Consider the following 26,930-nt stretch of genomic DNA (forward strand, 5'->3'; position numbering starts at 1 on the left):
CCATGGATGTATTATCCTGCCTCATGCCGTTGGTCAACCGGCAGAATCAAAAGTAGCTACATCAAAATTTCAGCTGGTGTTGGCTGTAATCTCTTTTTAAAGAATAGTATTCGAATATTATCATCTAATTTCGCGTCGTCATTTTCTGTTTTTCCAGAACAGTCGGGTTTGTAAAAGTTTTGTATCTAACTGTAAAGTCGATTAAAATATAGCTAGCTAATGTTTTCTTACATGAGCAATGAAAACAGACGTTTAGGTTGGCGCTTCTCTCTCTTGCTTACAGATAAAGATGCTTTCTACTGGAGACATCCAAGGTTGTCTTCGTAAACTGGAAACTCTCCTACGTGTGATTAAGTACCCACGATGTGTCGACTACAATGGGTAAGGCCATTAAACTACCAGTAACGCTACTTTAGGGACATAAAGGCCCTAAAAGTAAGAATATCACAGAGACTTGTAGAATCAATGACACGGAGCATTGAAGCTGCTCTGGTGGCCATGGTGGCCCAACACCTTAGTAAGACACTTTATATTGGTTTTTCTTCAAGCTGTCACCAATATGTAGGTAGAATAAGAGCCAATAGAAAACCTTATGTTCATCTAATTTTACCTCTATAGACAGTGGCCCAACATTTAAAGTGAAGGAACTTTCTCAAGCCTTGATGTGAGAGTCAGTAGGTTGGTGATAATGTCAGTCAGTCAGTAGGTTTCAGCACCTCCTTCTCTCCACCTTTTACTGAGCAACTGATGGCAGCTTGACTGTTAACAGCAGAAAATTTATTTTTTAGGGATGTTTCAACTGCTAACACTAGTGCTTTCCACAGTCTTGTCAGCTAGCAAGTTTGCAGTCAGTAAAAATCAAAGATTGTCATCTATGATTAAATGTAAGCAAATTGACAGTTTTTGAAGGGGAAGCTCAGCTTGGTAGTTTTAGGAGACTTTTTGAAACCATGCTCAAATGGATACTACTTTATCTGCTGTTTGCCTACTATAAACACTGGTATAAATGGCCTCTACTTTCAGGTCTACTAACCAGCAAGTACAATGTTAGAGACATATCTAACAAGATTCATAAAGGCTCCTTTGACTTTGTGTGGATTACCTACTGTAATATTGCATGTCAACCACAAGGCATCACTATTGTCCCAGTGTAACACAATAAACAGCTGCTCCTAATGGGTCCAGGTTGGACTGAATTGCACTTTGAGATTCATTATCTCCCTTTCTTTCTTGCTGGGGAGAATTTCTTGACTGTCTCATTACAAGGACTGAAACCGGGTTATGGTTTATTTGTTTTTCTTCTTTGTATTCCTGTGGAGAAATAGCACAGACAAAGACTTCCAAAACAAAAACAACAAAAAAAAATTTAATTTAAAAAAAAAAAACAAAAAAAAAACAACTTCTAAAACTTCAGTAGTGTACTTAACAACCTTTCAAAATGAATCAGAATTACAAAATGTTAGTTACCATAAACAAACACAGAGATACATTTTCATTTCAATACAGAGTCTATGTGAGTGCCTTGTCAATAACCACCATGACTCTTTCATGGCTGCATAACCCAGTAGGTCAGTGTGTTTGGTGTGTTTTGGGTTTTCGCACCAAGACTCTTTGATTTTTTTTTTTTTTTTTTTAAGCTGCAGTTTCTCCTCATAGTGTTGCACGTTGTGATTTGTTTCGCCACTAGTCTTTCAAAGGGAGATCCCTCAGCTTTTCTACCAATAGTGAGCTTCACCCTCACCTCCTTCTCGCCACCTTTTACTGAACAACTGATGGCAGCTGGACTGGAGCTGACTGGCAAAACTGACCTTCGGTTCACTGACACTCTTTATAAGGTACAGTAACACAAACACACATTATGAGCAGTGTTTTCACAGATGCATTCAGGCGCCTGCAATGCTGGCAGTTGTCTTAATCCACATTTGTCCTCTCCTTCTATGAAGCTCAGTGATTATTAACCTACTAGTGTACAGTGTATTTTTACTTTACTTTAACTTCATTCAGGTGTGTGTGTGTGTGTGTGTGTGTGTGTGTGTGTGTGTGTGTGTGTATGTGTGTGTATGTGTGTGTGTGTCTGTGTGTCTCTTTTGTATGTCTAGGTACTGCGAGACATCTTGCACTATAAACCCATACTGACCAAGCAGCAGTTTCTCCAGTGGGGTTTTTCTCAAAGGAAAATCTCTGTCATCTGTGACATCATTAACTTGGTTGTGCAGAAAAACAACCAACTGAAGAAGGTACAGAGCCTTTGGATGGTTCATTTTTCTTTACATTCCTGTCTATGTGTTTGTTAAATCCAGATTGTATAACCTGTAACAGTTCTGCCTTTTATTATAGAAGGTTTTAGATCATAAAAATCATTAAACCCCTCAATTGATCAGTACTGTTTGATGACACCAAACTAATGTGATATATTGTGTAATAACACCAAAGTAAGTAGTAATCACATGAGTCAGTATGCAAAACTAAGTAAAAGTTATCCATCACATCAGATGAAGTAGGGGTGCAGTGGGGAGGAGTGTCCCATTACCAGAAGTGAAGACACAATAAACTCAATCAACTGCTACTAGCTGTAATGGTCTATAGAGTGATGGTTGAATTAGCATTTTTGCCCTTCTGGTTCCCTTGTCCTGAAGTTGATGGGTTGTTTGGAAGGGTTTTTTGTTAGATGTCTGACATAAGGTCTGTGGTTAACATAAGCTCAAGACATTTCCAGGTTTTATTCTACAACATTAATAAAACCTATGGAAAAATGGAAAAATCCCATTGGCTTTTTGTTGAGGGAACCAGGGTAATGCTAACTTCCAGATTGGGATCATCCCTGTAGCACTCTGTTTCAGCCATACTGTTACACTGGTTCTAAAGGGAACCTGAGTATAAAAACTCCACTCTTTCCCCATTCCCAAGGGTGACCAGCGCAAGCTCAGAGAGAGGTCCTTAACACAAAAGGAGGACCTAAGCGGAATTGGCCCTTCCAAGCAGTCAACTGGACAACACTGTGTGGAACAAGTTGAGCTGGGGTTTCAGGTAAAGCTCATACCCTTTTCTTGTTGACTTACAACAAAGGCAATGAAGCAAATTAATGTTTGTAGCTGGTACAGACATAAGGCTTAGTGGTAATTAAATCTCCTAGACCTAAAACAAAACATGTGACCATTGCTACCTGTATCATCACATCAGTGAAGTTGGGAGGAGATCTGAAGTAACAAAACACAAGACAAACAGCAATTCTGTCAACTAGCCAATAAAACTGCATGTGTATGTGTGTTGCAGCCCAGAGTCAATTGTCCAGCCTCACACAATGATGGCAGGGAAGAAGCTCATCCAACGCTGACTGATGCACACACTGTAAGTATAAAGTACCCCCATTATATTATTAATCTGTAGCACTTAGAGATTTGCTTCAAATATAAAGTGTATTACAAATAAAAAAAATTATTATTATTATTATTATTATTATTATTATTATTATTATTATTAAAGATACACAGTGGTGTATAGTATTGTGTACCACTCAGTGATCCAGAAAACACAGGTTGTGTGTCGCTTTGGCTCTTAACATTTTTTTACCATGTGAGCTCTAAATTAGATGCTTACAACCCGCTTCACAGAAATGCATATGCACAATTGTAAACAACAAAATATATTTCCCCTTTTTGACTTTTTGATTTCAGGAACAGACAAAGTGTAGAAGTATAATGATAAAAACTGTCAGTTCTGCTTATTTAGTAAAATTGAACAATACATTGCACACAATTTTAAATAAATAAATACAGATACATAGGTAATAAGCCAATATTGTGTGAACACAAAACAAACCATTTGTCTATTATCAGTGGATCCATTATCGGGTAGCTTTACATTTGTAAATGTAGTTAGCTGCTCACTCAGCATGGCAAGAGATGTGAGGGCCTTTAATGTGCTTTGTGTTTTATCTGAAAGCCATTCATACTTTTGATAGGTACTTGCATTGAATAGCCAGCACATAACATAACAGGCACATTAAAGGTACTTTAATGTCCTTGAAATATACAGGAACATTAACAAGGATGTCAAGAGGTGTTAGCCTACCTTGGTTTTAGCGCTAAAAAAGGCAAGTGACTACTTTCACGCTGCCAGATGACTTTGTCTTTCTGTTTGGACTGAGACAACACAGACACACAACTGCAATGTCAACACATGCAGTTACAGAGCACACAGACGTGGGAGAGAATATCTTCATAGATTCAAAGAATGAACTGCTAGCTGCTGTACAGACTAGTAAAATCGATCTGCTGTGTCTCAGCCCCGGATGGGTGCTCTTGGCCTTTGTGTTTTTAAAACTTATTTTGCAGCACCAAATGAGCACACTTTTGGCAGAAGTTGCAGCCATGGTGCTTTTGCTTTAACAGCTCTGTGCTGGGCAGGTGACAGGTCTCTTTACTGTTGCTCTGACAGACGCTGGCTCTGTCAGGCTCTGACACAGCACAGAAAATGAGAGTGTTCACCTCGGTGTCACGTTTATATTTCTGCCGGTCAGAGCTGGGGCCGAAAAAGACCTGTGCCTACTGCAGAGTCATTTGACCCCGGAGCACACTTTCACTTTGACAACAAAAGTCCAGTGTTATTGGGTGTTAGTGGGTTTTTTTGATCAGTGTAAAGGGGCTATAGAAAACCCTTCCACTTTTTCCACAGCATCATTCTCCCATAATTTACTACTACAATTCTCCTGAAAGAGGATCAAAGAGCTGGCAGAAAGAAAGGAGGACAAGAACAACATTCTTCAAGTAAACACCAATTTGTTTATTACTAGGGATGCCCATTTTTTTCCAACCAATAGATGATGCTTGTTAATCGACCATTAACCATTAACCATTAACCAACAAGAATAAAATGTGTCTGTAGACAAAACACATCTGGAATCCTCCAGCACTGATAGCACTGTAACAAAAAACTCCTCCATCCCCACTCTCAGTTGATTAATGATCAGAAACAACAGATTCACAAAATGAAAACTTTCAGTCACATTTTTCAGACCTCAAAATAAGATAAACAGAGCATGCCTACCTCAGTCCTCACCATAGTGGACAGCTTGTCTGCTGTTATTTACTCTTGCTATGTGGTTTTCAAAATGTATCAAAGTCTCAGTCCGTTACTCATAAAATCAGAGTGCTTCCTTTAGCAATGTGATTTGAGTTTTGTATTGAAGGTCTAAAGGTCTGAGGACCACTGGGTCCACATCCCAGAATAAAATGTAATGTAACTGTCTTTCTGTGTTTCAGTCATCAGGTGTGGAGGGAAGGCTCTCAGCACTGGAAGCTCAAATAGAGAATCTTCTATCTGGACTAGATAGGCTTGTGGTCCTGGAGAGACGCTTGGAGGAACTTGAGAGATGGAGAAACACAGACAAGGTTGATATGACTCTAATTCTTTCATATCTTGTCCCAATTATTAAGTATTTTTCTTTTACGGGATAGACAGATAGCAAAGAAAAAACAAAAAAAACATGAAATTGCACCTAAACTGCCTTTTTTATTTACCATGTTCTATTCCAGAGTGAAGGAGAAGTCATCACCATATGCAGAGAGAGCTGGGAAATTCTGATGAGCAGAGTCCTGTTACTGGAAACCAAACTGGAATTTAGTAGTATACAGGTAGTGCAAGTGCTGTGACCTTTTAATTTCATTTCCATGTAGAATGTAGCTACTGGTTGTCTGGTTTTGGGGTCCACATAACATAAATGTTGTCATCTGCCCCTGTGCAGCCTAAAGTTTGAGGCAATATGGACTGTCTGCACAATAAGAGTAGTCGGAGTATACCATACTAATACTGGGTAGTTCCTCCCTTTGCTCTCAAACAGCTTCTGTTCTTTTTGGCATGAATTTACTAAGATGTTTGAAGCTTTCCTCTGAGACTCTGCTCCAGCTGTACATCAATGCTGCCAATCTCCGGTTCAACCCAAAATGGGTTCTTCTGGAGACTGAGGAGGCCACTGAAGTTCACTGGACTCACTGTCGTGTTCGGGAAACCAGTTTGAGAATACTTTAGCTTTATGACATAGAGCACTATCCTGCTGGAAGTAGCCATTAGAAGATGGTAAACTGTGCCCATAAAGGGATGCACATGGTCAGCAACAATACTCGGGCAGACTGTGGCTTTCAGACTATGATTAATTGGTATTACGGGTCCAAAGTGTGCCAAGAAAACATTTCCCACACCATCCTGGACTGTTGACACAAGACAGGTTTGGTCCATGGTTTCATGTTGTTGATGCCAAACTCTGAGCCTGCCATCTGCTGCCTCAGCAGAAATCCTCATACATCAGACCAAGCTATGTTTTTCAGCTGGCTTTGTGAGCCTGTCTCAACTGCATCTCCTCAGATATTCATAGTGGAAACTCTTTATTAAGCTAAATTCTAGTTTTGTTTAAACTTCTCTGGTGGTCAAATTGTCATTTGCTTGAATCTAGCACTAAGGCTGTTTTCAAATTAATCCTCAAATAAGAATATTTTTACATAAAAATGACCATTTGTGATGCGCCTCTCTTTTCTGTTTCACGTCTCTTTCTTAGTTAAATGCCTCACCACCATGTCCATCATCTACCACCTCCTGTCCTTCCAGTGCCATATCTGGTTCTTCAAAGGTGAGATAACAAATCTCAGCTTTTCCAGCATTTCAATGATTAAGGACATTTCTTTGTAAATGACATCACCACATTGCTTGTTTTATTGTTTTCATATTCTATTGTGCTGTGTTACGAACATTTCAGGGGACTGTTGTCTCTGTTGTGCATTTAAACAAGATGGTCACAATATTTAAAGGTCGGGGCAAAGAGCAGATCACCTCAATTTAAAAAAAAATAATAATAATAATCACAAAACAAGACTAGGTGAAAACCTAGTACATGTCTGGACTGCCTATGATTGAATCCTGATTTTATAACTGTGATATATATACAGATATACAGTTAAACACATCAATTCAAGAAAAAGGCTGTGTGGGCATATCAGCTATAATTACTTATACAATTGCTCAGAGAGAAAGTTAAAAGCGACAGAATATCTTTCTTATTGTCTCTCACACACAGCGCACAGCCTCTGGGATCCACAATAGTTGAGCCTCATGTAGGTTGCCTCTATTCCAAAGACTTGTTGTTAATAAGACTTTGTAAGTTAGTTAATGCTCCACCAACATCAGACTTTTTATGGCAACAAAACATGACCTTGTTATTAAATATGATTTGATCGAAGATAGAATAAATTCTAACAGTGTTTGAAAATTAACTTCCTAACAGAAGACAGTGGGTCTGTTGTAGTATGAACAATGTCTCAAATGTCATGACTGGACTATAAAGTGGTTTTTACTATAGAACATAAGAATAATTGGACAGAGGTATGCAAACAACAGATAAGAAACTAGCTAGCCATCTACATGCATGTCTGATGCTTTCAGGCCATTGGATGGTGCAGCAGTAAGACTCTCTTCAGTCAAACTGCCTAATATTTCCACAGGAGCCTCAAACACATTTCTTGTCTGTCCTGTTTCTTTGTCCAGGAGGACATCAATGACAGGCTAGAGAGCATCACTAATATGTAAGTTCTTGATTTTTAAATTTTTCAATTGATCACATCAAGGTTTTGATTAATGTGTTTTTCATATAGCTTTCTCTATTTCTGCTCTGACAGGTAAAAGGTGCACACAGTTTAAGCACAAAGTCTGGCTAACCTTGTTATCTGTTCCAACTCAGTGTTGGACTATGAAATAAAAGTACAGAGTTTTGTTGATTCCTTTCCAGAGAGGGATTTTTATTAACATGTTTTGCTTCTATATCCAGTCTGACTTCATAATAGCAGTGACAGTTGCCTCTCCAACTTTGTTTCTTGATCTTACAGAGATTTTGGTAGTTTAGCTACTACATTTAATATTATGTATTTAAAAGAATATTGTTTTGTCAGTGAAAACGTAATGAGGACACAATTTGTTCACAATTTGTGTGTGTGTTTCTGAAATTTGTAGGCTAAAGATCACCACCAGTCTGTTGAAGAACTCTGACTCCTCGCCTGGCAAATAAATTATGATAAATGTTTGCGCTACAATCTTGGCAAACTGTCTTCTTAGCATTGTTAAACCCAATAAAACCTCATTATCACAGTGTCTACCTGTTCATTTGCTTTGTAGGTTTTTTAACAAGCCATCTCTACTTAAAGAGAAGCCGAGGAACTCCTGTAGGTGCTTTTAACTAAGTCTAAAGCCAAATTATTGTAAGGAAGATACTGTATTGTCACCATGAAAATGAATGAATGAAGGGAAAGGGATGAAGGCCTTGGTTGATATGATTTCCACTTTTTCCACAGTATATGATTTCCACTTTGTTCGCCCTCCACAATTAAAGAATTAACTCCCAATTCTTAGAACTAGGTCATAAAAGTATATCAATCAAATTAAAAGTCTTTGTCTCTTCTACACACAGTAGCTTGATACCACCACAACATGCACCCCATGCCCATGCCTGATTCCAGATTTTTCAAAATATCATGATATCAGATACCAGGAGCGTAACACAAAACTCTGGGCCCTATACATAAGTGAAGTTAAATAGAGTAAGGCCCAATTCCAATCCAGCACATACACCCTCTCACTCTGTGACAGAGTATAATTCTGTGTGGATGGTGTCTTCATTAAAGGCAGGGTATTAATACACCATCTTCAGGACGCCCTTGCCTTTCTCTGACAGAAACAGGAAAATCGTTGTTACCCAAAATATTTAAGAAAGCATGTTATTAAATAAATTATTATCTAAAATAAAATTTCACAGGTAGCACTGACAAACATGGTGCATGGGCAAAGACATGGCACTCATTACATACATGGCATAGTAAACTGAAAGGACAGTTATTAATTGAATAAATAAAAACTCTCTCTCCCCGGGAGAGTTTTTTAATGCCTCTTCTTTTGTATATACAGTATAAAACTGTCCAGAAACGGGCTGTATGAACCTACTCACAAAATGTTTTTGTATTTTTTCAGACTGGGGGCAAAATGGATTTGGATGGATGGATCTGAGCCCTTTGTGTAATTTGTTGATACAGCAGCTCATATTTACATGCATGAAATGTCCCTTAACTGCTGTGAATGTTGTATATAGTGTACCATATTTCTCGTTACTTTATCAGTAAACACCTCATCTGTCAAAAAATTGTTAAAGCTACTGAGGGACAGATGGGGAGAATGGCTGTTCTGAGTAAACAATAAAAGCGATGTGCAGTACCTCGTTTGAGTGCCGTGAACCATTTATTTCCACAGTGTATTTCTGCTCACCTTAGTACAGCTCAGTCCTCATGGGTAAGTGTTTCTTTGGATAGTTTCTTCTTGTACAAATGCTGCATGCAACGCTGCTTCCCCACTCACACATCTGCCACTCATCACCTGTGTCTTACTTTAATGCCTTTCCTGTGATAATGCCCCACTTACAGTAGTATTACCGTACTTTTATCTATTAAATTCAGTATATATATGTCTGCCATATGTTGCCACCCCTCAAAAATTCTTGCCCCCCTCTCGCCACCCCATAAATATTTTTCTAGATCCGCCCCTGCTCTCCCGTGCTTCTTTGGTCATAATTCTTTTTAGCTGAACATTTCTAATTTACCATCTCAATCTGATTGTATCCCTGTTTTTTTCTCCATCGTTTCTCAAATTATTGCAACATAGGAAATTAAGTTAAATTTAAAAAAAAAACACGTACGGTTTTCTCGTGTACACAACGACGTGTTCGTTCTAAAATACAGTCTAACCTCTAATTTCGTTATGAGTGCACTAAAACACTGTTTAAATTAAGGCAACTTATTACTTTGGTAATAACCACACGGAACTCATTTGTAGGTATGTGTCAGGGTTGGGGCAGGGTATAAGAGCCGGACTACAGATAGCGCGGGAGATTTCTTCCTGCTTCGTGATGACGTTGTGTACCGGGGTGGGTTTTTAATATACAGTCTATGGTTATATCACATTCAGCACACACCTCAGGTTAGAGAAAAGCAGAAAAAAGCCCCAGTTTTTGGAGAGTTATGGAAGAAATTCAGCCGTCGAGGTCTGTTCATTTAAATGGGTAACTACTTTCAACTTTTTGTTTACTTCCTCTTGGTGTCTCTCATGTCGAACGAAAAGACATGCTCTGAGACAGACTGAACACACTGGCGGAGTATCATCTGTCCAGTCCACATGCTGGCGGTTTTCCCCAGACTTTGTTAAGTTGCCTCGTAAATTTTCCGTTGAGTGATTTAGTGTCTCATTTTTAATACAACAGACCGAGTGAATCTGTTCCATTTCTCATCCTGTCACCCTGTTTGTAAAATTTGATCATTAATTTGTAGAGACAAATGTGCTCAGCCCCTTCATGTCTGAATCTACATAAAGCTAGCTTGATAAATGACACAAGCATGTGTGAATGAGATGTTAAGATTTATGTTCTGACAGTTTCCTTTTTGGCAGCGGTGGAAGAAGAAGATGGCTCCTTTATTTGACTAAAATTAGAAATTGTGTTATAGTAAGCTATATTACTATATAGACTAATGTTGATTTGGTAGTTTAATCTATAATAAAGCATCACACTTAAATGCAAATTAAATGTTTTGTATCTTAAACAAAATGCGGATCAAATGATTTGTTTGTTAAATCTTTTTTTTTTTTTTTTAAAGTACAATATATTCCTCAAGTATACTAGGCTACAAGTGTACTTGTGAAAGGGTTCATTGTCCATATATTTTTGCCTACTACAGGTGGTTCCACAAGCCAAAAATTCTGAAACAGTGATGTTTCATATATGTCTTTTATGGGGACTCAGTGTTTAGCAGGGTTTATACTTTTAGACTAAGTTAGAAGTCAGTCACTGGGCACGGTGCCAAAACTAAGCCAAGCCAAGATTAAGTTTTGTTTTTTTTTTGTTGTTCCCCTGGTGCCTGTAAGAGCGGCTGATGTAAAACTAGGATATTTGAGCTTTTGCTGAAGATTTTGCACACAAAGCTTCTTCCCAAAGATTACTCTGTAGTTTTTTTGAAGTGTGTTTATGGTAGTCTTGTCGCAAATCATTACCATATACTGTCTACATACATATCTGGGGCCTCATGTACAAAGCCTTGCATAGAATTCATACTGAAACTTGGTGTACGAACAAAGCTGGAAAGCACCAAAAAAAATCAGATGTATTACACCATGGATACCACACACATTTTTTTGTCCATCCCAATTGTCATGAAATTAAGCGGTCATGCACGAATACCACACTCCACCCTCTCTTTGCCTTAAATTTAATATGCTAATGAGTGAAAATGCCAGGACTGCCCCACCCTCAGCAAAAATGGCAAAACCAAGTGGTATATAAGCCAAAAAGAGAAATTTCAGCAAGTACAAGGAGGAGGGTCTGCTCTCAGAGGTAGAGTCCAGGAAAAAAAATTACTATGTGAATCATTTTGAGGAGGAATTGTTTTGACGTGTGGTCCGGCAGATTTGGAAACCAGTTCCTAATGTTGGTAGTTTCACTGCTTTGCCTCTAAGCGTCGCCAGTTGACTAAAATCATTAGAAACATGGCCAGGCATAAAGCTGGCGTCACAACTTGTTACATTAATTCCAGTCTTGATACATCTGAATGTGAGCTTGAAAGATGGCATATGCAAGGTGTTTGTACATGATGCCCCAGGTGATACAATTTGAAATGTAGGAACCCAGATATTTGTGTAAATAGATGGACTTAATGCTCAGAAATGACCTGTGAGCTGTGATATAACTTATTGATTGATTTAACTTATTGATTGATTTTTCTTTTAGATCACAAAACTTAACATTCTCCCCCTGGTATCCTCTCTCTGTCTCTTTGTGGCTTCCCATCTAGTGGCATAACCAGGAAGAGAGAAGACTACCTGGAATGGCCGGACTACTTTATGGCTGTGGCCTTTCTCTCAGCCCAAAGGAGCAAGGACCCAAGCTCACAGGTGTGTGTGTTTGCATGCGTATCAGGGCTGTAACAATTACATACATCACAGTGACATAAAGTATCTAATTCATTTTGAGCAAAACATTTTTGTTAATAAATCACAGACGGGGTAGGCAACAGACCACTTGGATAGCATACCTATAGCAGGCAAAGGTCCTGAGGCAAGGGTGCTGATGTGCCTTTCTGACCTCATTAATTAATTCATTCATTCATTCATTCATGCATTCAAGTCCTCATTCAAATATAGTTACAGGTATAAAAGTATAATAACTCTCCTTGACATTTGTTTTCCTTGAAGTTTCTTACGCCCTCTAAGACACTAAGTTTTTTGTAGGCGTCATTCTTGTACAGGAAATGGGGTTCTCACATATACACTGAACAAAACTAAAAATGTAACACTTGAGTGCCACTCCCATATTTCATTACTCAAAATAAAAGATCTAAGACTTTGTCTAAGCACACAAAAGGCTTCTTTCCCTCAAATGTTGTTCAGAAATGTGTTTAAATCCATGTTAGTGAGCACTTCTCCTTTACCAGGATAATCCATCCAGTTGACAAGTGTGGCATACCAAGATGCTGATTACACAGTATGATTATTGCACAGGTGTGCCATGGGCTGGTCACAATAAAATTAAAATGTGCGGTTTTATTTTGAAAAAATACTTTATTAGCCACTGAACTATAGTTTTCACACGACTAGGGCTATAGATGTGAATTTTTTGAGCCATGAATCAGAAAACAAGACCTCGTAGATAATCTGATCATGGTATCTCTGTGCATTCAAATTGCCATCAGTAAAATGCACCAGCGTGTGTTGACCGTAACTTATACATGCCCATACCATAATCCCACCACCACCATGGGGCTCTTTGTTACAACACAAGGAAACCTCTCAACCACACGATGCCATCTATCTGGGGAAAGTATCTGTGGTAAGCATTTACCCACTCAAGTCAGTTAAGATGACAAACTGCAGACAGATCAAGAACCTGATGAGGACAAGCATGCACATAAGCTTCCCAGAGACAGTCACTGACATTTGTTCAGATATTCTTTGATTATGAAAACCAGCTGTTGTATTAGCTGTTTAGGTGGCTAGTGAAGGAGCCAGATGTGGAGGTCCTGGTCTGGCATTTACATGTGGCCTGTGGTTGTGAGGCCAATTAGATGTATTGCCAAATTCTCAGAAACAACATTGGAGACACTTTATGGTAGTGAAATGACCATTTATTTCATTTACTGGACATTCAGCATGTCAATTGCACACTCCCTGAAAATGTGCAACATCGGTGACATTGTGTTGTGTGCAGTGTTGGGCAGTAACGCATTACTCAATAACGAATTACTGTAATATTATTATTTTTCCCAGTAACAAGTAGTGTGTGAGGTATTACAATTTGTAAAACAGTAATAATATTATCCTATCAGCATTGCATTGTGTTACTATCTTATGATGATGTCGTTCTGCTGATGTCCTGCATAGCAAAGATACGCGTCTTGCAGCTAATTGTGCGAGGTCCAAGCTCCAATGGCTGAGAGACTAGAGCAGGAGAGAGCTGGTGTGGGAGCTTCTGCAAGCAATGTTGTGCTCACACACAGGAGCCGGCCTCTGTGTCCACTACGTCAGCCTGCCATGATGAAAGTGTCTAAGGATAGCTACTCAGCAGAAAATGAAGTAATGAACTACTTGAGGTCGGGTAAATCTGAGGTTGAGACTCCGAACCAGTTCTCAAACATAAAAAACATTTACAGGAAGTACAACACTCTGACCATATCTAGTTCACCCAAGGAGCAGCTTTTTAGTTTAGGTTTAGTGCCCACCCTGACAAGGAACAGAATGTCTGATAAAAGGTTTGAGAAGCTGCTGGGAGGTATAATCATTATTTCACCTCTGAATATCTGGACCCTATATAATATGTCGGGGCTTAAATAACAAAACAGGAATCTATGGTATCATCCTAAACATGCAATGTTTAATATTTTTGTAAAGTGAAAATAATATAGTTATAACGAGTAATATAACTAATTACTTTTGATATGAAGTAGTAAGTAATGTTATTACTTTTAAGGGAATAATAAGTAAAAAAGTAACTTATTACTTTTCCTGCCCAACACTGGTTGTGTGATAAAACTCCACATTTCAAAGTTGCCTTATATTGTGACCAGCCCATGACACACCTGTACAATAATCATGCTGTGTAATCAGCATCATGATAAGCCCACCTGTCACCTGTCAACAAAGCTTAAGAGAAATAAGTCTTCTGTGTGCATAGAAAAAAATCTTAGATCTTTTATTTCAATTAAAACGTCAAAATTAGTAAAAACAAAAGAATTGTGCTTATATTGTTGTTCAGTATAGATCCTAATCTGTATTTACATTCAAGTCCCAGAATTTACACATGACAACATAGTTGGAAGATGTTTTTATTACATTCAGTAAGTTAGTTGTGCAGCACAGGAGAGATGCTCAGCGAGGCCCATATGCTCTTAAAACAGTCATTGCACGTAAACAAAATTCAAGCAAACTTAAGAAAGTTTGAATAAACACAGACCAGCACTTTCAATATATAGCATTAAGGCCAAGTATGTGTATGTATAGAAGACAACACAGCAAGCAGAAACCTCCAAGCCTTTAGTGTGTGAGATACTACTGAAGGTGTTGTTTTTGTGGAACCTCTGTCACTCTGTGCAGGTTGGTGCGTGTATAGTGAACCAGGAGAATAAGATTGTCGGCATTGGTTACAATGGTATGCCCAATGGATGTGATGATGACCTGCTACCATGGTCGCGGTCAGCTGATGACCGACTTGACACCAAATACCCTTATGGTGAGAATGCATATGCATACCCACTCTTTTAATTTTGCTTTCATTTTGGGGAATCTGTAATCATTCTGGTTTTGGTTTTTTTTCTAAAATCAAACAGTTTGAAAAAAATGTGCATATAAAACAAAATAACAAGCACTCTTAAGTTTTATCTACCACAGCTTAGAGCTCCATGGTATTCATGTGTAACATAATTCTTTTTATTTTAAGGCATTTTTTGTGCAGCAAAGACTAATTAATACTACACTATACTATGCTACTGAGTTCTCTTCATGTCTCATTTTCATGTCTAAACTTAGGCCTGTAGAGGGAGGTACAGGATATGTAAGGAAGAAATCTTAAAATCTTTCTCCAGTGATCAGATGGTGTCAAATTGCTCTTTCTTCCTTCATTCTTCCTTTTTTCTGTCTTTCTTTCTTAGTAAGTCTAAGTTGTCTCCATCTTTCCCGTCTCATGAACAGCTCTCTCACTCTATTTCTCCACTAAACTCCACTGATTTTACACATCAAAAGCTCTTCATGTGTTTTTTTGGGGGGACTACTGCATATGTGAAAAGTTGTATAGTCTTTTGTGACGCCATAGGGAGAATTCTGATGACTGTCTGATGTGACATCACTTAAGGTAATGTCAGATGGGGCCAAAGACAATTTTAAAAATAGAAAAAGTTAGTTATTAGAGTTAGAAAGATGCCATCTTACCAGACCTCTCTAACTCACTCTTCATGTCTCTTTGAGGCTGTTGCCTGAGGCTACATTAGCTGCTACTAGCATAGCACACCCATATCTGCAAAGTTTAATGTAAAATATCTAAGCCAACTTTTAGCCAGTAATGTGGGCAGTAAGATGGCCATGAAATTTTCATATTTCTCCTTGTCTAACATTATGTTAGTTCATCCAGATAATTAATCATCTGGCAACAATGAATATCATCAGCAAAATTAATAGAAATCTGCCTTTTAGCTTTCAAAGCTAAAAGCAAATATAGAATGGAGGGATGGACGGGCTAAATTGACCAAGTGGTATTTAGACCGAGGCTTCAACCTCTACCCCAATATAATGAATGTAAATTGAATATTGTTTGTGATACTCTAAGCCTTGTTTGCTGCCTTTCTTGTTGATTTGTTTGTTTGTTTGTTGGTTTGTTAGTTTGTCAGCAGATTTACACAAAAAATATTGAACCAGGTTGCACCAAACCTGATAGAGGGATGGGGCATAGCCCAGTAAAATCTGGTGCCAATCCAAATAATAATCTGGATCTGCACCAAATCAAGACAATAATCTGATCTCAGACATGTGTGCGATTGTTTGGCACAGGTTTACACTCTACTGAGTGCCATTCTAGTCGAACTCAAAACAAGAAAACATGCAGTGTCTTGTATTGACTGGGGACCATTTCAATACTCTGTCTCACAGTGTGCCATGCAGAGCTGAATGCCATTATGAACAAGAACAGTGCTGATGTGAAAGGCTGCACCATGTATGTGGCTTTGTTCCCCTGCAATGAGTGTGCTAAGCTCATCATCCAGGCAGGTGGGTGTTGACAACACACACTTACATTGCAGTCAAGTCAAATTTTATTTATACAGTGCAAAATCACAACAGAAGTTATCTCAAGGCACTTTCCAAATGAAGGAGGTCTAGACCTTGTCAGGCAGTTGTAAATATTGGTAAACTGATAGTGATTTTTGAAGGTTGATAATGATATTTTAGATAAATAATATTTATTCTTAAGTTTTTTTAACTGCTTACCGTTTAATGATGGTGCTAACTGCATACCCATGTTTTGTGCTGATGTTCAGCATCTAAAAATGGTGAACTTTGTAGGTAAAACCAGTTAGATTTAAAATATTTAGAATTAATAGTACCTCTGATAATAACAGAGTTGTATGGGCAGATCCCATCATAGTCAAAGATGATCTATCAGTGCTTGGAAGCAGTAATACAAACACTCATTTGTGTGATTAGGAAGTACCTGGAAAATGTTAGCATGCTTATAAAGCAACATCTATACATTTCAAATCAACTTTAGAATAGTTTTGTTCTTGTCAGTGCCTCTCCACTTGAAGACCTGAAACCAGGCTAAAAAAATAAAAATGGCAGTCAGTTTACACGAATACTCCTCTGCCAGCCACTAATGTTCACTCGCCCAACCTTGGGCTTTCCACAGCAGTAGCCTGCAGAATCCACTTCAGGCAGGATCTGCCTTAATGCCTTCTCACATCAGGCTAAAACATCCATGTGAATTATCTTGCACATATATTTCAAGATATGGATTTCATTATGTGTAATGAAAGCTCCCACTCCCAGGTAGAACATTCTTGGATTTCCATATATTTCTACATTTGGAAGAAGACCTTATCCAATAATGCCCTCAAAATGATGGCAGTCTCAGCAACTCTGAATCATACACAAACAGACTGAATTTACACAAAAGATGTGCAAAAATTGGTTTTATGACGATTGAAAGTTCCAAGTTTTGATGATTAATCAAGACATCAGCTGTAATTGTTATCCTCAGTGACCAGGACAGTGCTTCCAGAAAGGCAAGATGCTTTTGAAATTTTCCGTGCTTGTGAGCTCAAGAAACAAAAAATCATTCACCTTCACTGTATCGGGGTGTCATCACAAATCTCAAAATCTGTATAACCTGGGGATAGCAAGCAGTATTGGTCTTCTTCCATTCAAGAAAGTTCTTTTGGGAACCTTCAACACAGCAGAAATTGTTCTTGTTGCCTGTCCCAGATCTGCAACATAATAAATTGTGATAAGTGAAGGGGTCTGAACACTTTCTAAATGCACTGTATGTATTTAATATGCATCAATGTTAGAACAAACATGCAGTCTATATTATTGCCTCACACAGTAGGACCAGTGAGTACACACACCCAGAGCAGTGGGCAGCTGCTAATATATTTACACATAGTGGTTCTGGATGACATTAAATGAGCCAAAAATGGGGATGGATTGGCGGGGAGTTGTAGCCATACAGGAAATAGGGACACGGGGCAAATACAGAAGTTAAATCAACTTCCTTCGATTTCATCTTGCTCTCGCTCATCCTACTGATCATGCACAGGTAAGAGGCAGGTCTTTGCTAAGAAGACTAATTGTCTTTATTGAACTTTATTATTATTATTATTATATATTTATTATCCCAATCTCCATCCAGGTATTAAGGACGTGGTCTATCTTTCTGACAAGTACCATGACACGCAGGAGATGACCGCCTCCAGACGACTGCTCAGCATGGCAGGCATACAGTACAGGTGAGTTTCAAGTTTTCTTTGGTACACAAAAAAGTGCTGCTTTCCTGCCTCAAAGGAATTGATGAAATGATTTTCAGGCACCTTTATTTTTTGATGATGTTGTAATTAACCTCTTTTGTTGCATCAAATTCTTCATCTGTCATCCTCTAGGTATTTACATAATTTCTCAGTGCTTTTCAAAGGGGCTAAGAAAACAGCAACACATTGCAAACTTTCAAACATCTCTGTTGAAATGAGAAGCTGCCACTGAAGACTTGCATTTAAAACTTAACTGAAAATCTTTCTAACATCCATTGTAAGTTAACTGAACTATAAAGTCAAACACAAAACAACTGTCGACAACAGCAAGGCAAAAGGGAAACACCTGATAAGAGCCTGTCATGGATACAACACATACTAGTCAGATAAATGGTGAATAAGATGGGAGCTGTGACACAACACCTTTCTATCTGAGCCACCACAGATAACTAGCTGTCAACCAACTTTCCTGATTGATAGAATTAAATGTCACATCTGGTTAGATTTATAAAGCTGAGAAATAGTTCCAAGGGCATTGTTATGTCTGTCGAAAACCACACATTGATTGGAAGCGGACTAAAGGTGAAGAAAAGGAGTGAATTTAAAGGACAATACCAAGAATTAAAGGTTGATATTGTTATCATGCTAATATTATCACAATTGTCTTCTAATCAGCTGATTAACTCACTCCACATTAGTTTTATATTTTATATAAAAAAGTTTGAAGTTTAAGTAATTTTATTGAAATGTGAAGATGTGTGATCTTATTAGGGTGGAGCAGGATAGACCCAAATCTGTCTAACATTTCTGTTGAGCTACGAACTGAAAATTTGTGTCACATGAACACAAATGTTTTTGAAAATCGATCACGCTGTGTGTTTTTCTGCGGCCATTAGCATGTCTGGCTAACTAGTACTGCCTACAGTATTAAGCTAGTTAATGGTTTGTCTGCTGTTATAGCAGTTTGTTTTACATTTTCTTATCATACTTAAACAAGGTAACTAGTTTTACACTGCAGTACAAGAACAATGGTGTTTCTCTCTGTCAGTGTCCAAACTTTCCATCTCATGCAGAAAAAAGGGTATAGTCCCAGGCCATTGCCCTTTTTATTTTATCAAAGAGGAGTAAGTTTTCTGCAGTAAGAAAATTTTATCACTATTTAATTTCTCTCACCAATAAGACTCACTCCTAATGGGAACAGTGTTACTAGGCCGTGAACTGAAGAATTGCTGTCAAATCAGGTGGAAGTCTTATAGGGGAGATTCGAAATACATTATAGAGGTGACAGAATAATCACTCTATAATCAATAATGTGATCAAATATTGTCTCACATATGTATGTAGAGCCACATAAACTGAGCATCCTTTTGGCATGGCGCCTCATCTGGGGAAATCTGGACTTTTTCAAATCCCTGTAGAACTCTGACAGTGGGGGCTGCTGTTGGGAACTCCCACAGCAGGTCAACCTGTACTATAAACAAAGAATTTGAGAACAAGTTCATATCCTCAATGGCAGCAAAATCTTAAAATCGCTGGTTGAACTCTGTGATTAGAGATGCGAGTACAGTCACATTTTGCACCGGCCTCCTCATGCCTTTCCCCTGTAGCCTTGAGAAAAATTGGGTTTGCTGCAAAGACGGCTTCTCTGTCCCAGACAGAACTTGAAGAGCTCAAGTTACATTCCTTCATAATGCTGGTGACTGCAAATTAAACAGACATGCTTCCCTTGAACCCTGTAAAAATGTTGTCACCATGTCTGGAATCTCCTGCCTTCATTGTCCACATTTAACTCTTTTGGTACTGCTGCGTCTAGTGACTCTTTGGTTTATATACTGCACAGGCAATGTACACATGGTGAAAGTTACACCTAGGATTCACAATAAGAACTGCATTTTGATATAGTCAACAGGCTTTAGCTTTATATTTTCATATTTTTGTGGATTCACTGAGAGAAGCTATTAATGTCCCTTCCCTCACAATAAATCAGGTTTCAACTTCAAAATAAGTTTTAAAATCTATCAGTGCATCCATCAGCTCTCTCTCTCCTTCTCTCTCTCTTGAAACTCTTGAAAAAGTGTCTGGCTCCTCAGTTGCTAAATGCTTCACTTTGTTCACCAGCTAGTTGCTAAATTTCTGTCTGCTGCACTCCGGCTGCATGCATGGTTTTTAGAGCTTTTTACTAAAAATAATTGCCTGTTGTTGCTGAAAACAAAGCTGATGAGAGTGAATCAAAACAGTAAAGTTGCGGGCTGTTGATCCTGAGGAAATGCTGATGATGGCTAATCATTATCAGTGGGTTTGACACAACATTTCACATTACACATAGTCATTTGATCTATTGTTAATGTACAACACTTATTAGTGCAGCTTTAAGAGTAGCTACACCAGGCTAACACTTCTGCTTGTGCTGCTCTCTACTGGTTGTTCCATGCTCTGCTGTGCCCTTTGCACTACAGCACTTCACAATACACCATTTGTACATCACAGTTGGGTGTGGCCAGCGGTGATGATGGGAGTGGTCAGAGAAACAGCCTTTCAACATACAGAGATCATTGCCACAATGCTTTTGTTATGCACAGTTAGGGGCAATTTGGTTATTGGCGTATAATATTAATGATTATCAGTGATAATCACCAATACATATATATAGATGTTTACTACAAGTAGTAACGTCGGGGCACCACCCTGTCACCAGGGACCAATGACCAAATTGATGGCTCAAAATACAGTCTCAGAAGGTTAATTGAAGGGTAAATTTGAGCACTGACTGTCCTGAATCCAGCTGTTATCACAAATATAGTCACAATAATCACAGACAACGACGAGTTAAATTATAACAGGATTTATTAATAAGAGTAATAATTATTCAAAATAACATCACTTGATATTAAACCGATTCTAATTCAACTATAACTAAAACAAACATTAGTTACTAACTGGATGATTGCAGGCAAAACTAACTAGATGATTGCATATATGTAACAACCGTGCTGTGTGTGTGTGTGTGTGTGTGTGAGGGAGAGAGAGAGGATGGTGACGAAGTCACGTGAGTGACGTGTCAGTAGGTGCCAAGATGGCGGCAGCGTGACGCGAGTGACGTCATCGCTAGAGCCAAAATGGCGGCTGGCCGCAGAGTGTGAATGGCGTGAACAACGAGAACAAAGGGAGGGACCCTTGAGCTTTACGTGTATGACGCAATCACACCCTAGGGCAGCCTGAATGTGAGTGAGATGTAGATGAGATGCGTGATTGGGAGAAAAGAGGGACAATAAAGGTGAAGAGAGGAAAGGGTCCACAAGAGATCGTCACCACAGTTAATAATCACCACAATATCACTACACAATAACGTAGCCAGAGAATCAGAGTTCGTCTGGTCGGCTATTGGTCCTTTAACTAGTGATATTTGGCTTATTAAGCTGATCACAGTGAACGATCTAAAACAACAAGATATGCAGCACTTATAAGTTAAATTACAAATACAACACGCTACACTAATTATGTCTCTACCCAGACATCAACCTCTTACTGTGAGTGGCTCCGATCCTTCAGAGTTAGACAAAGAAAGTCCGCTCTGATTCTCCGCAGCTCGTCCTTGGCTGGGAGCTTGGCGGTTCATGTCTCACTCTCCTGGCGATGACGGTGTGATGAGTTCCTCGGCGGCAGCGGGAAGATCACAGATGAGAGACGGTGAACTTTGTTTTGTCCTTAACAAAGTTGGCTCGTCCTCACAGAACGTAAAATCAGCTGATTGCACAGCAATCTACATCGGATCCAAAAGATGAAAAAACAAAAACAAAAAGGAAACAAACAAAGCAGTCTGTGCACTCGGCCTGCGAGTTGAAGACTGTGACCTAGGCTTTAAGAAGTTGTGGAAATAGGTCAAATGTTGAGGATCGCTCCCTTTCAGCAGCCGAGTCGTGGAGAGAGCTTGAAGTAGCTCTTTACTGTAACTGGTGCACGGGAATAAGCATCGGCGGAGGGTCGCGGTGCTGCTTTTATCACTTGAGTGACATCACCGGGGATCCCTGCTGAGAGTTCCTGGCCTCGGCCCATGCCGATGCTGAGTTTACATTCGAACTCTGATTCACACCTAGGTGTGAATCGTGGGGGGGTCGTGGCTCCGTTGTTCAAATGGTCGACCAACTCTGGCTCATGCTAATGGAGGGACATGTAGGCCTCTCCATGGTTCTCTTCAGGATTCATGGCTTGAGACTCAGGCTTTTGGAGGGACATGTAGGCCTCTACATTGTTCTTTTCAGAAACCATGGCTTGAGATTCCAACACTTTTCAGGCAGCCTGACATGTAGACTGTGTCTATATATTATTGTGGTATTTTTGTTATCATCTAATTCTTACAAACACTTAGTAAGCATAGCTTGCACATGGACAGGAACGATTGCAGTTATATCCACAGGCACCACAGTTTAGTCATGGATTGAGGCTTCGGGTCATAAGAATGAACACCTATTAATAGTGGATGGGTCGTGGGTGGTGAAATGATACATCATCAATGAGGAAAATATTAATTGCATTCTCTAAAGTGTGAGAAGAGCTGCAGTCCGCTGCTGCTCCTTCATTTTTGTGAGCATTACTGACTCACAACGGAGCCAACTAACAACGAGGAATGCTAAGAAACCCAGACAGAAACAGGATACATCTAACTATCTAATCCATTGTAACTGTAAAGTGTCTGTGTGTGTGTGTGTGTGTGTGTGTGTGTGTGTGTGTGTGTGTGTGTGTGTGTGTGTGTGTGTGTAAATTTCACATATCTCCACAATCATTCATCAATCATTCTATAGAATTAACAATTGGTGGGTGTATTGCTGGGGACTCAGAGGAAGGGCAGTTGGTTCATAATTTCATGCAATTTGGACACACGAGACATTTAGTATTAATAAACTTTGAATAAATAACTACAGATGATAACAGCAAAGTTAAAAAAATACATTTTGATTTTGGGACAGTTTACATCCACTTTAAGATGCTGAAAATAGTTTTTTGGGATGGTTCTGGGAAGTTGATGAAAAAAGTCAGAGAAAGAAGCTATTACAAGTTGGGACAAGTTTTAAAAAACAGCAATGTCCTTATGGTTTTTATGTTTTTTTTTTCTCCTCTTTGTCTTGTTCCCTTTATCTGTCACACACACATTTTTTCTTGTTGACAACTTGTCCAGACCTTGTGAAAATTTATCAGGGGACAGATGAAAGTATAACTTGAAAAGACAATGAAAAGTCGACTCTAGTCCTCATTGTCTCATGTTTTTATTTGGTGTTTTCTGTGTGTCCTCATACCTGTGCATTCCTCACTGATGTGTGTGTTGTTTTTTTTCCCTCTGTGTTTTGGCAGGCAGTTCAAGCCCAAGAAGACTGAGATTGTCATTGATTTTAATTCCATTAACCACCCTGGAATGCTGAATAGTGCAACCAAGTGAAAATGCAAACAGCTCACCTTGGGGTGCCACTGAACGAAGCAGTGAGGCAGAGGAAGACTGACGAGATTGAAAGGGACTTTCATGCCTCTTTTCTGTACATCTTCTTGCCCCCTGCTTTGTCCAAAGGAAAACTCAAGGATACCCCAACTTTGGCGTCTTTAGATATTTTGATTTAACTGGATATTCAAGATAGTTTAATCTGAGGCTTCACCCTTTTTGGCTGACTGCTGCGGAAGGTCTTTCTATGCTGAGTTTTTTTTTTCTTTCTTTCCTTTAAAATTTCCTTTGGGTTTAGCGATACACAAGAACTTTGAACACACTGTCTTGAGTGTCTGATTTTAAACTCTTTTGTGTTGTCAATCAGATCTTCTCTTTCACTGTCCGCACAGGGGAAAACCTGAAATCAGTTTTTCCTCCTTCAAACAAGGTTCCACATCAATACAGAGGTGTCTTGGTATTCAGTTCATTTGACCATCCACATTCACAGTGGATGTTGCCCAATAAATCAGTCTTGTTCTGTTGAATCCTGAGAGCTGCTGTAACTTTCTCGCCTGCCTCGTAGCATCTGGGTTAACGCTTGGGGTTTCAGGGGCACAGATTGTGTGTACACTAATATTTTATTAATACTCTAGAAAGAATGACGAGACCTTCCATTTAACAATCCTGATCCAGATTTCACTTTTACTGTGTGTGAATTTCTTTATACTGCTGATTTGTTATTTAAACAGTTGTGTTCTGAAAGTGATGCTGCCTTCCACTGGAAAGAGAAAGTTTCTGCGATTGGAATGTGTTATTGTAAAATGCCTTTCTATTTTCATTTGTAGTTACAACTATTGGTGACTCCTTGGATTGCAGGGTTTCTGTCAGAAAAGTTGTTTGGCCCGGGTGGCTGGAGTTATATGCTAGGGCCAGTCCCGGGGAGGGGGGATTTGTCCCAGTATGCCCAATGGCCATTCTGCCTATGGAATCAAAATCAGTTTTATTGCCAAGTAGGTTTTCACATCTGAGGAATTTGTTTTGGTGCCAAAACAGAAAACATAGTAAGAAGGAAAAAAAAAAATCTAAACAAAGATGAACAAGTAAGTACTGCAGGTCATATAATGCCGGCTGTTCTTGTTCTAACGGGGTTACCGAGGACCGGGTGCTTTCAATCTGCGCCTTGTTTCCAACCTAACCAGCTCAAATTCCCCAATTTAGGCCCAGAATACCCTGGCAAAAACGTGTTAATCTTGAGTACATTTTCATTGTAATGTTTTCAGGAATGCCTGACTACAATATGTGATGGGTCAAAAGCATCGATGTTTAAATCCAAAGAGTTAAGCTGAAAACTGTTGCTGTTATACTGTCTAATATGCTGTTATGACAAGCATATGAAACCTCATAATTTTTTCAAAACATGTATTTCACTGCATTCATCCTTCCCTCATTGAATACATGTATGTACAGTGGCTTCAGAGCATATTCCCCTTCACTTTACATCATTAAAATTGCCATTTTTCCCTCATCAATCACACTCAATAAATCATAATGACAAAGTAAAAATGTGTTTTTAGAAATTCTTGGTAATTTGATAAAAATCTAAAACTGAAACATTTTACAATAGTATTCAGACCCTTAATTCAGTACTTTGTAGAAGCTCCTTTGGCAGCAGTCTTTTTGGCTAAGTCTCTACGAGCTTTGCACACCTTGATTTGGGCAGTTTTATCCAATTCTCCCTGATCCTGTCAAGCTCCGCCAGATAAGATGGGAAGCATCTGTGAACAGCCATCTTCTGTCTCTCCACAGATGTTCTAAAGGGTTTAAGATGGGCCTTGGCTGGGCCACTCAAGGACAGTCAGACCAAAGCCTCTGCAGCGTTGTCTTGGCCATATGCTTTAGGTTGTTGTCATGTTTCATGTGTGCACTCTGGAGCAGGTTTTCTTGAAGGACCTTTCTGTATTTCGCTGCATTCATTCTTCCCTCAATTCTGAGGAGCAGCAGTACACACTGGTAAATTTAAATTCAAGTGACACCCATCATATCCTGTTCTCATACTTTGCTATAATTGGTTCAACACGGTTTTGAGAGAAGAATTAAGAATCTAGACCCTGATCTAACTAATAAAGGATGTTCTAGAGACCTATTCTAGAATGTGTATTTATTGTTCCCCAGATAGATGATCACACCTTGCTGGAGCAGGAAGCATCATGTGTCAGACTGACAGCAGGGAGATTACATACTGCCCTCACTGGACTGGAGAGAAGCTAGCAGGCTGAAGTTGCTACACAATTAACTCCCATCACCATGTTCAGTATATATTGGTCCAAGAGAACACAATATGTACTGAACATGGTCAGCTGATGTCAAGTCAATTTACCATTTTAAATGCGCTTGTATTGATTCTGATTATTTAGGCTTAGAAATCAGACAAAAGGTGAACACCAAGTTTATCTCTTTCCACGTTAAAAAGTTTGTAGAACTAGGTTAGCAGCCATCCTCACTCACTAGCTGTAGTCCTGAGGTCTCGTCTCTCTACTTGCTTCACCAAGAGCATAAGAGGTGAGGTGGTCATCGCTACATTACACACCACATAATCAGAACCATGAATAAAGTGATGAGATGAGATAATATATCCAGTAAACTCATTTAACAACTAAATGTGAAAAAAATGGTTAAATGGTTAGCAGCCATCCTCCTTATCCGTACTTAGTACCCTGACCTTTTGCGTAGCTGCATTCTAAGTTTTGTGACTACAATAAAATGAGTGAGAGGCATGTATTACACAGACGCAGCAGTGCATCCTATTTCACCCACTTCCTAAGGGAAGTGACAAGCACTCTGAGGGGATAACTGGGGCTGACTGAGGAGAAGATGGTTCCAGGTAATCTTTATTATCCCTGAGGGGCAATTAGTTGCACAGCCAGCGGTAAATAAATAAATACAGTAATCACATACTCAAACAATTTACACAGCAATTTAAGATGGAGGTGACAAGAATGAGTGTGAATGAAAATTAGTCTTCATAGACTGAATAAATGAGTGCACGGTTACATAACATATTCAGCACGTGGAAGTCCGTGGAAGACATGCAGGAAAAAGCAGATGCAAAGGAAATAATCTAAACAAACAGCAATGGAGTGTCAAAAGCTTTCAGCCATCTCAGTTATTCTGTCTAGTGTTTACATGTTTATAAGTTTGTATGTTGGCTGAGCCTGTAGTTTGTCAGTTTCATTTTCTCTTCCTAATATTTCATTTGGCTAATTAGATAAAACTTTAAGATCTTTCTGATGACTCTTTTTTTGAGAAGGCCTGTGAACAACAAACGCTCTCATTCATTAAAATAGTGAGTAAAATAATGAGAGCAATAATGGCCCAAATGTATCCTCCATCACTTAAAATGGAAGCTTGTTAGGTAGAGAGGTAGTATACCTTTACCGAACCAT

The 26,930-nt window shown here is 39.0% G+C and overlaps 2 protein-coding genes across 4 annotated transcripts; both read left to right on the plus strand.

The window, feature by feature from the left end:
* The first annotated feature begins 11 nt into the window (after positions 1–11).
* cep44 (centrosomal protein 44) lies at positions 12–8,128 on the plus strand. Of its 2 annotated transcripts, none has more exons than XM_071503600.1 (11): positions 12–166; positions 284–381; positions 1,688–1,835; positions 2,100–2,237; positions 2,908–3,027; positions 3,274–3,348; positions 5,262–5,390; positions 5,535–5,633; positions 6,551–6,622; positions 7,491–7,571; positions 7,996–8,128. In XM_071503600.1, exons 2-10 carry the CDS (start codon positions 290–292, stop codon positions 7,545–7,547), a joined length of 930 nt encoding a protein of 309 aa, XP_071359701.1. In that variant the 5' UTR covers positions 12–166; positions 284–289; the 3' UTR covers positions 7,548–7,571; positions 7,996–8,128. The 2 variants fall into 2 exon arrangements, with proteins under 2 accessions (XP_071359701.1, XP_071359700.1); XM_071503599.1 differs by having other exon boundaries at positions 13–166; positions 7,534–7,571.
* Positions 8,129–9,902: 1,774 nt separating this feature from the next.
* dctd (dCMP deaminase) lies at positions 9,903–25,630 on the plus strand. Of its 2 annotated transcripts, none has more exons than XM_071503603.1 (6): positions 9,903–10,069; positions 11,868–11,967; positions 14,662–14,797; positions 16,207–16,323; positions 17,963–18,059; positions 23,424–25,630. In XM_071503603.1, exons 1-6 carry the CDS (start codon positions 10,047–10,049, stop codon positions 23,506–23,508), a joined length of 558 nt encoding a protein of 185 aa, XP_071359704.1. In that variant the 5' UTR covers positions 9,903–10,046; the 3' UTR covers positions 23,509–25,630. The 2 variants fall into 2 exon arrangements, with proteins under 2 accessions (XP_071359704.1, XP_071359703.1); XM_071503602.1 differs by having other exon boundaries at positions 9,905–10,087.
* Positions 25,631–26,930: the final 1,300 nt, after the last annotated feature.

Source organism: Trachinotus anak, unplaced genomic scaffold, assembly GCF_046630095.1.
Source record: "Trachinotus anak isolate AG129_WGS33_773 ecotype Australia unplaced genomic scaffold, CSIRO_AGI_Tana_v1 ptg000019l, whole genome shotgun sequence".
Classification (NCBI taxonomy): Eukaryota; Metazoa; Chordata; class Actinopteri; order Carangiformes; family Carangidae; genus Trachinotus; species Trachinotus anak.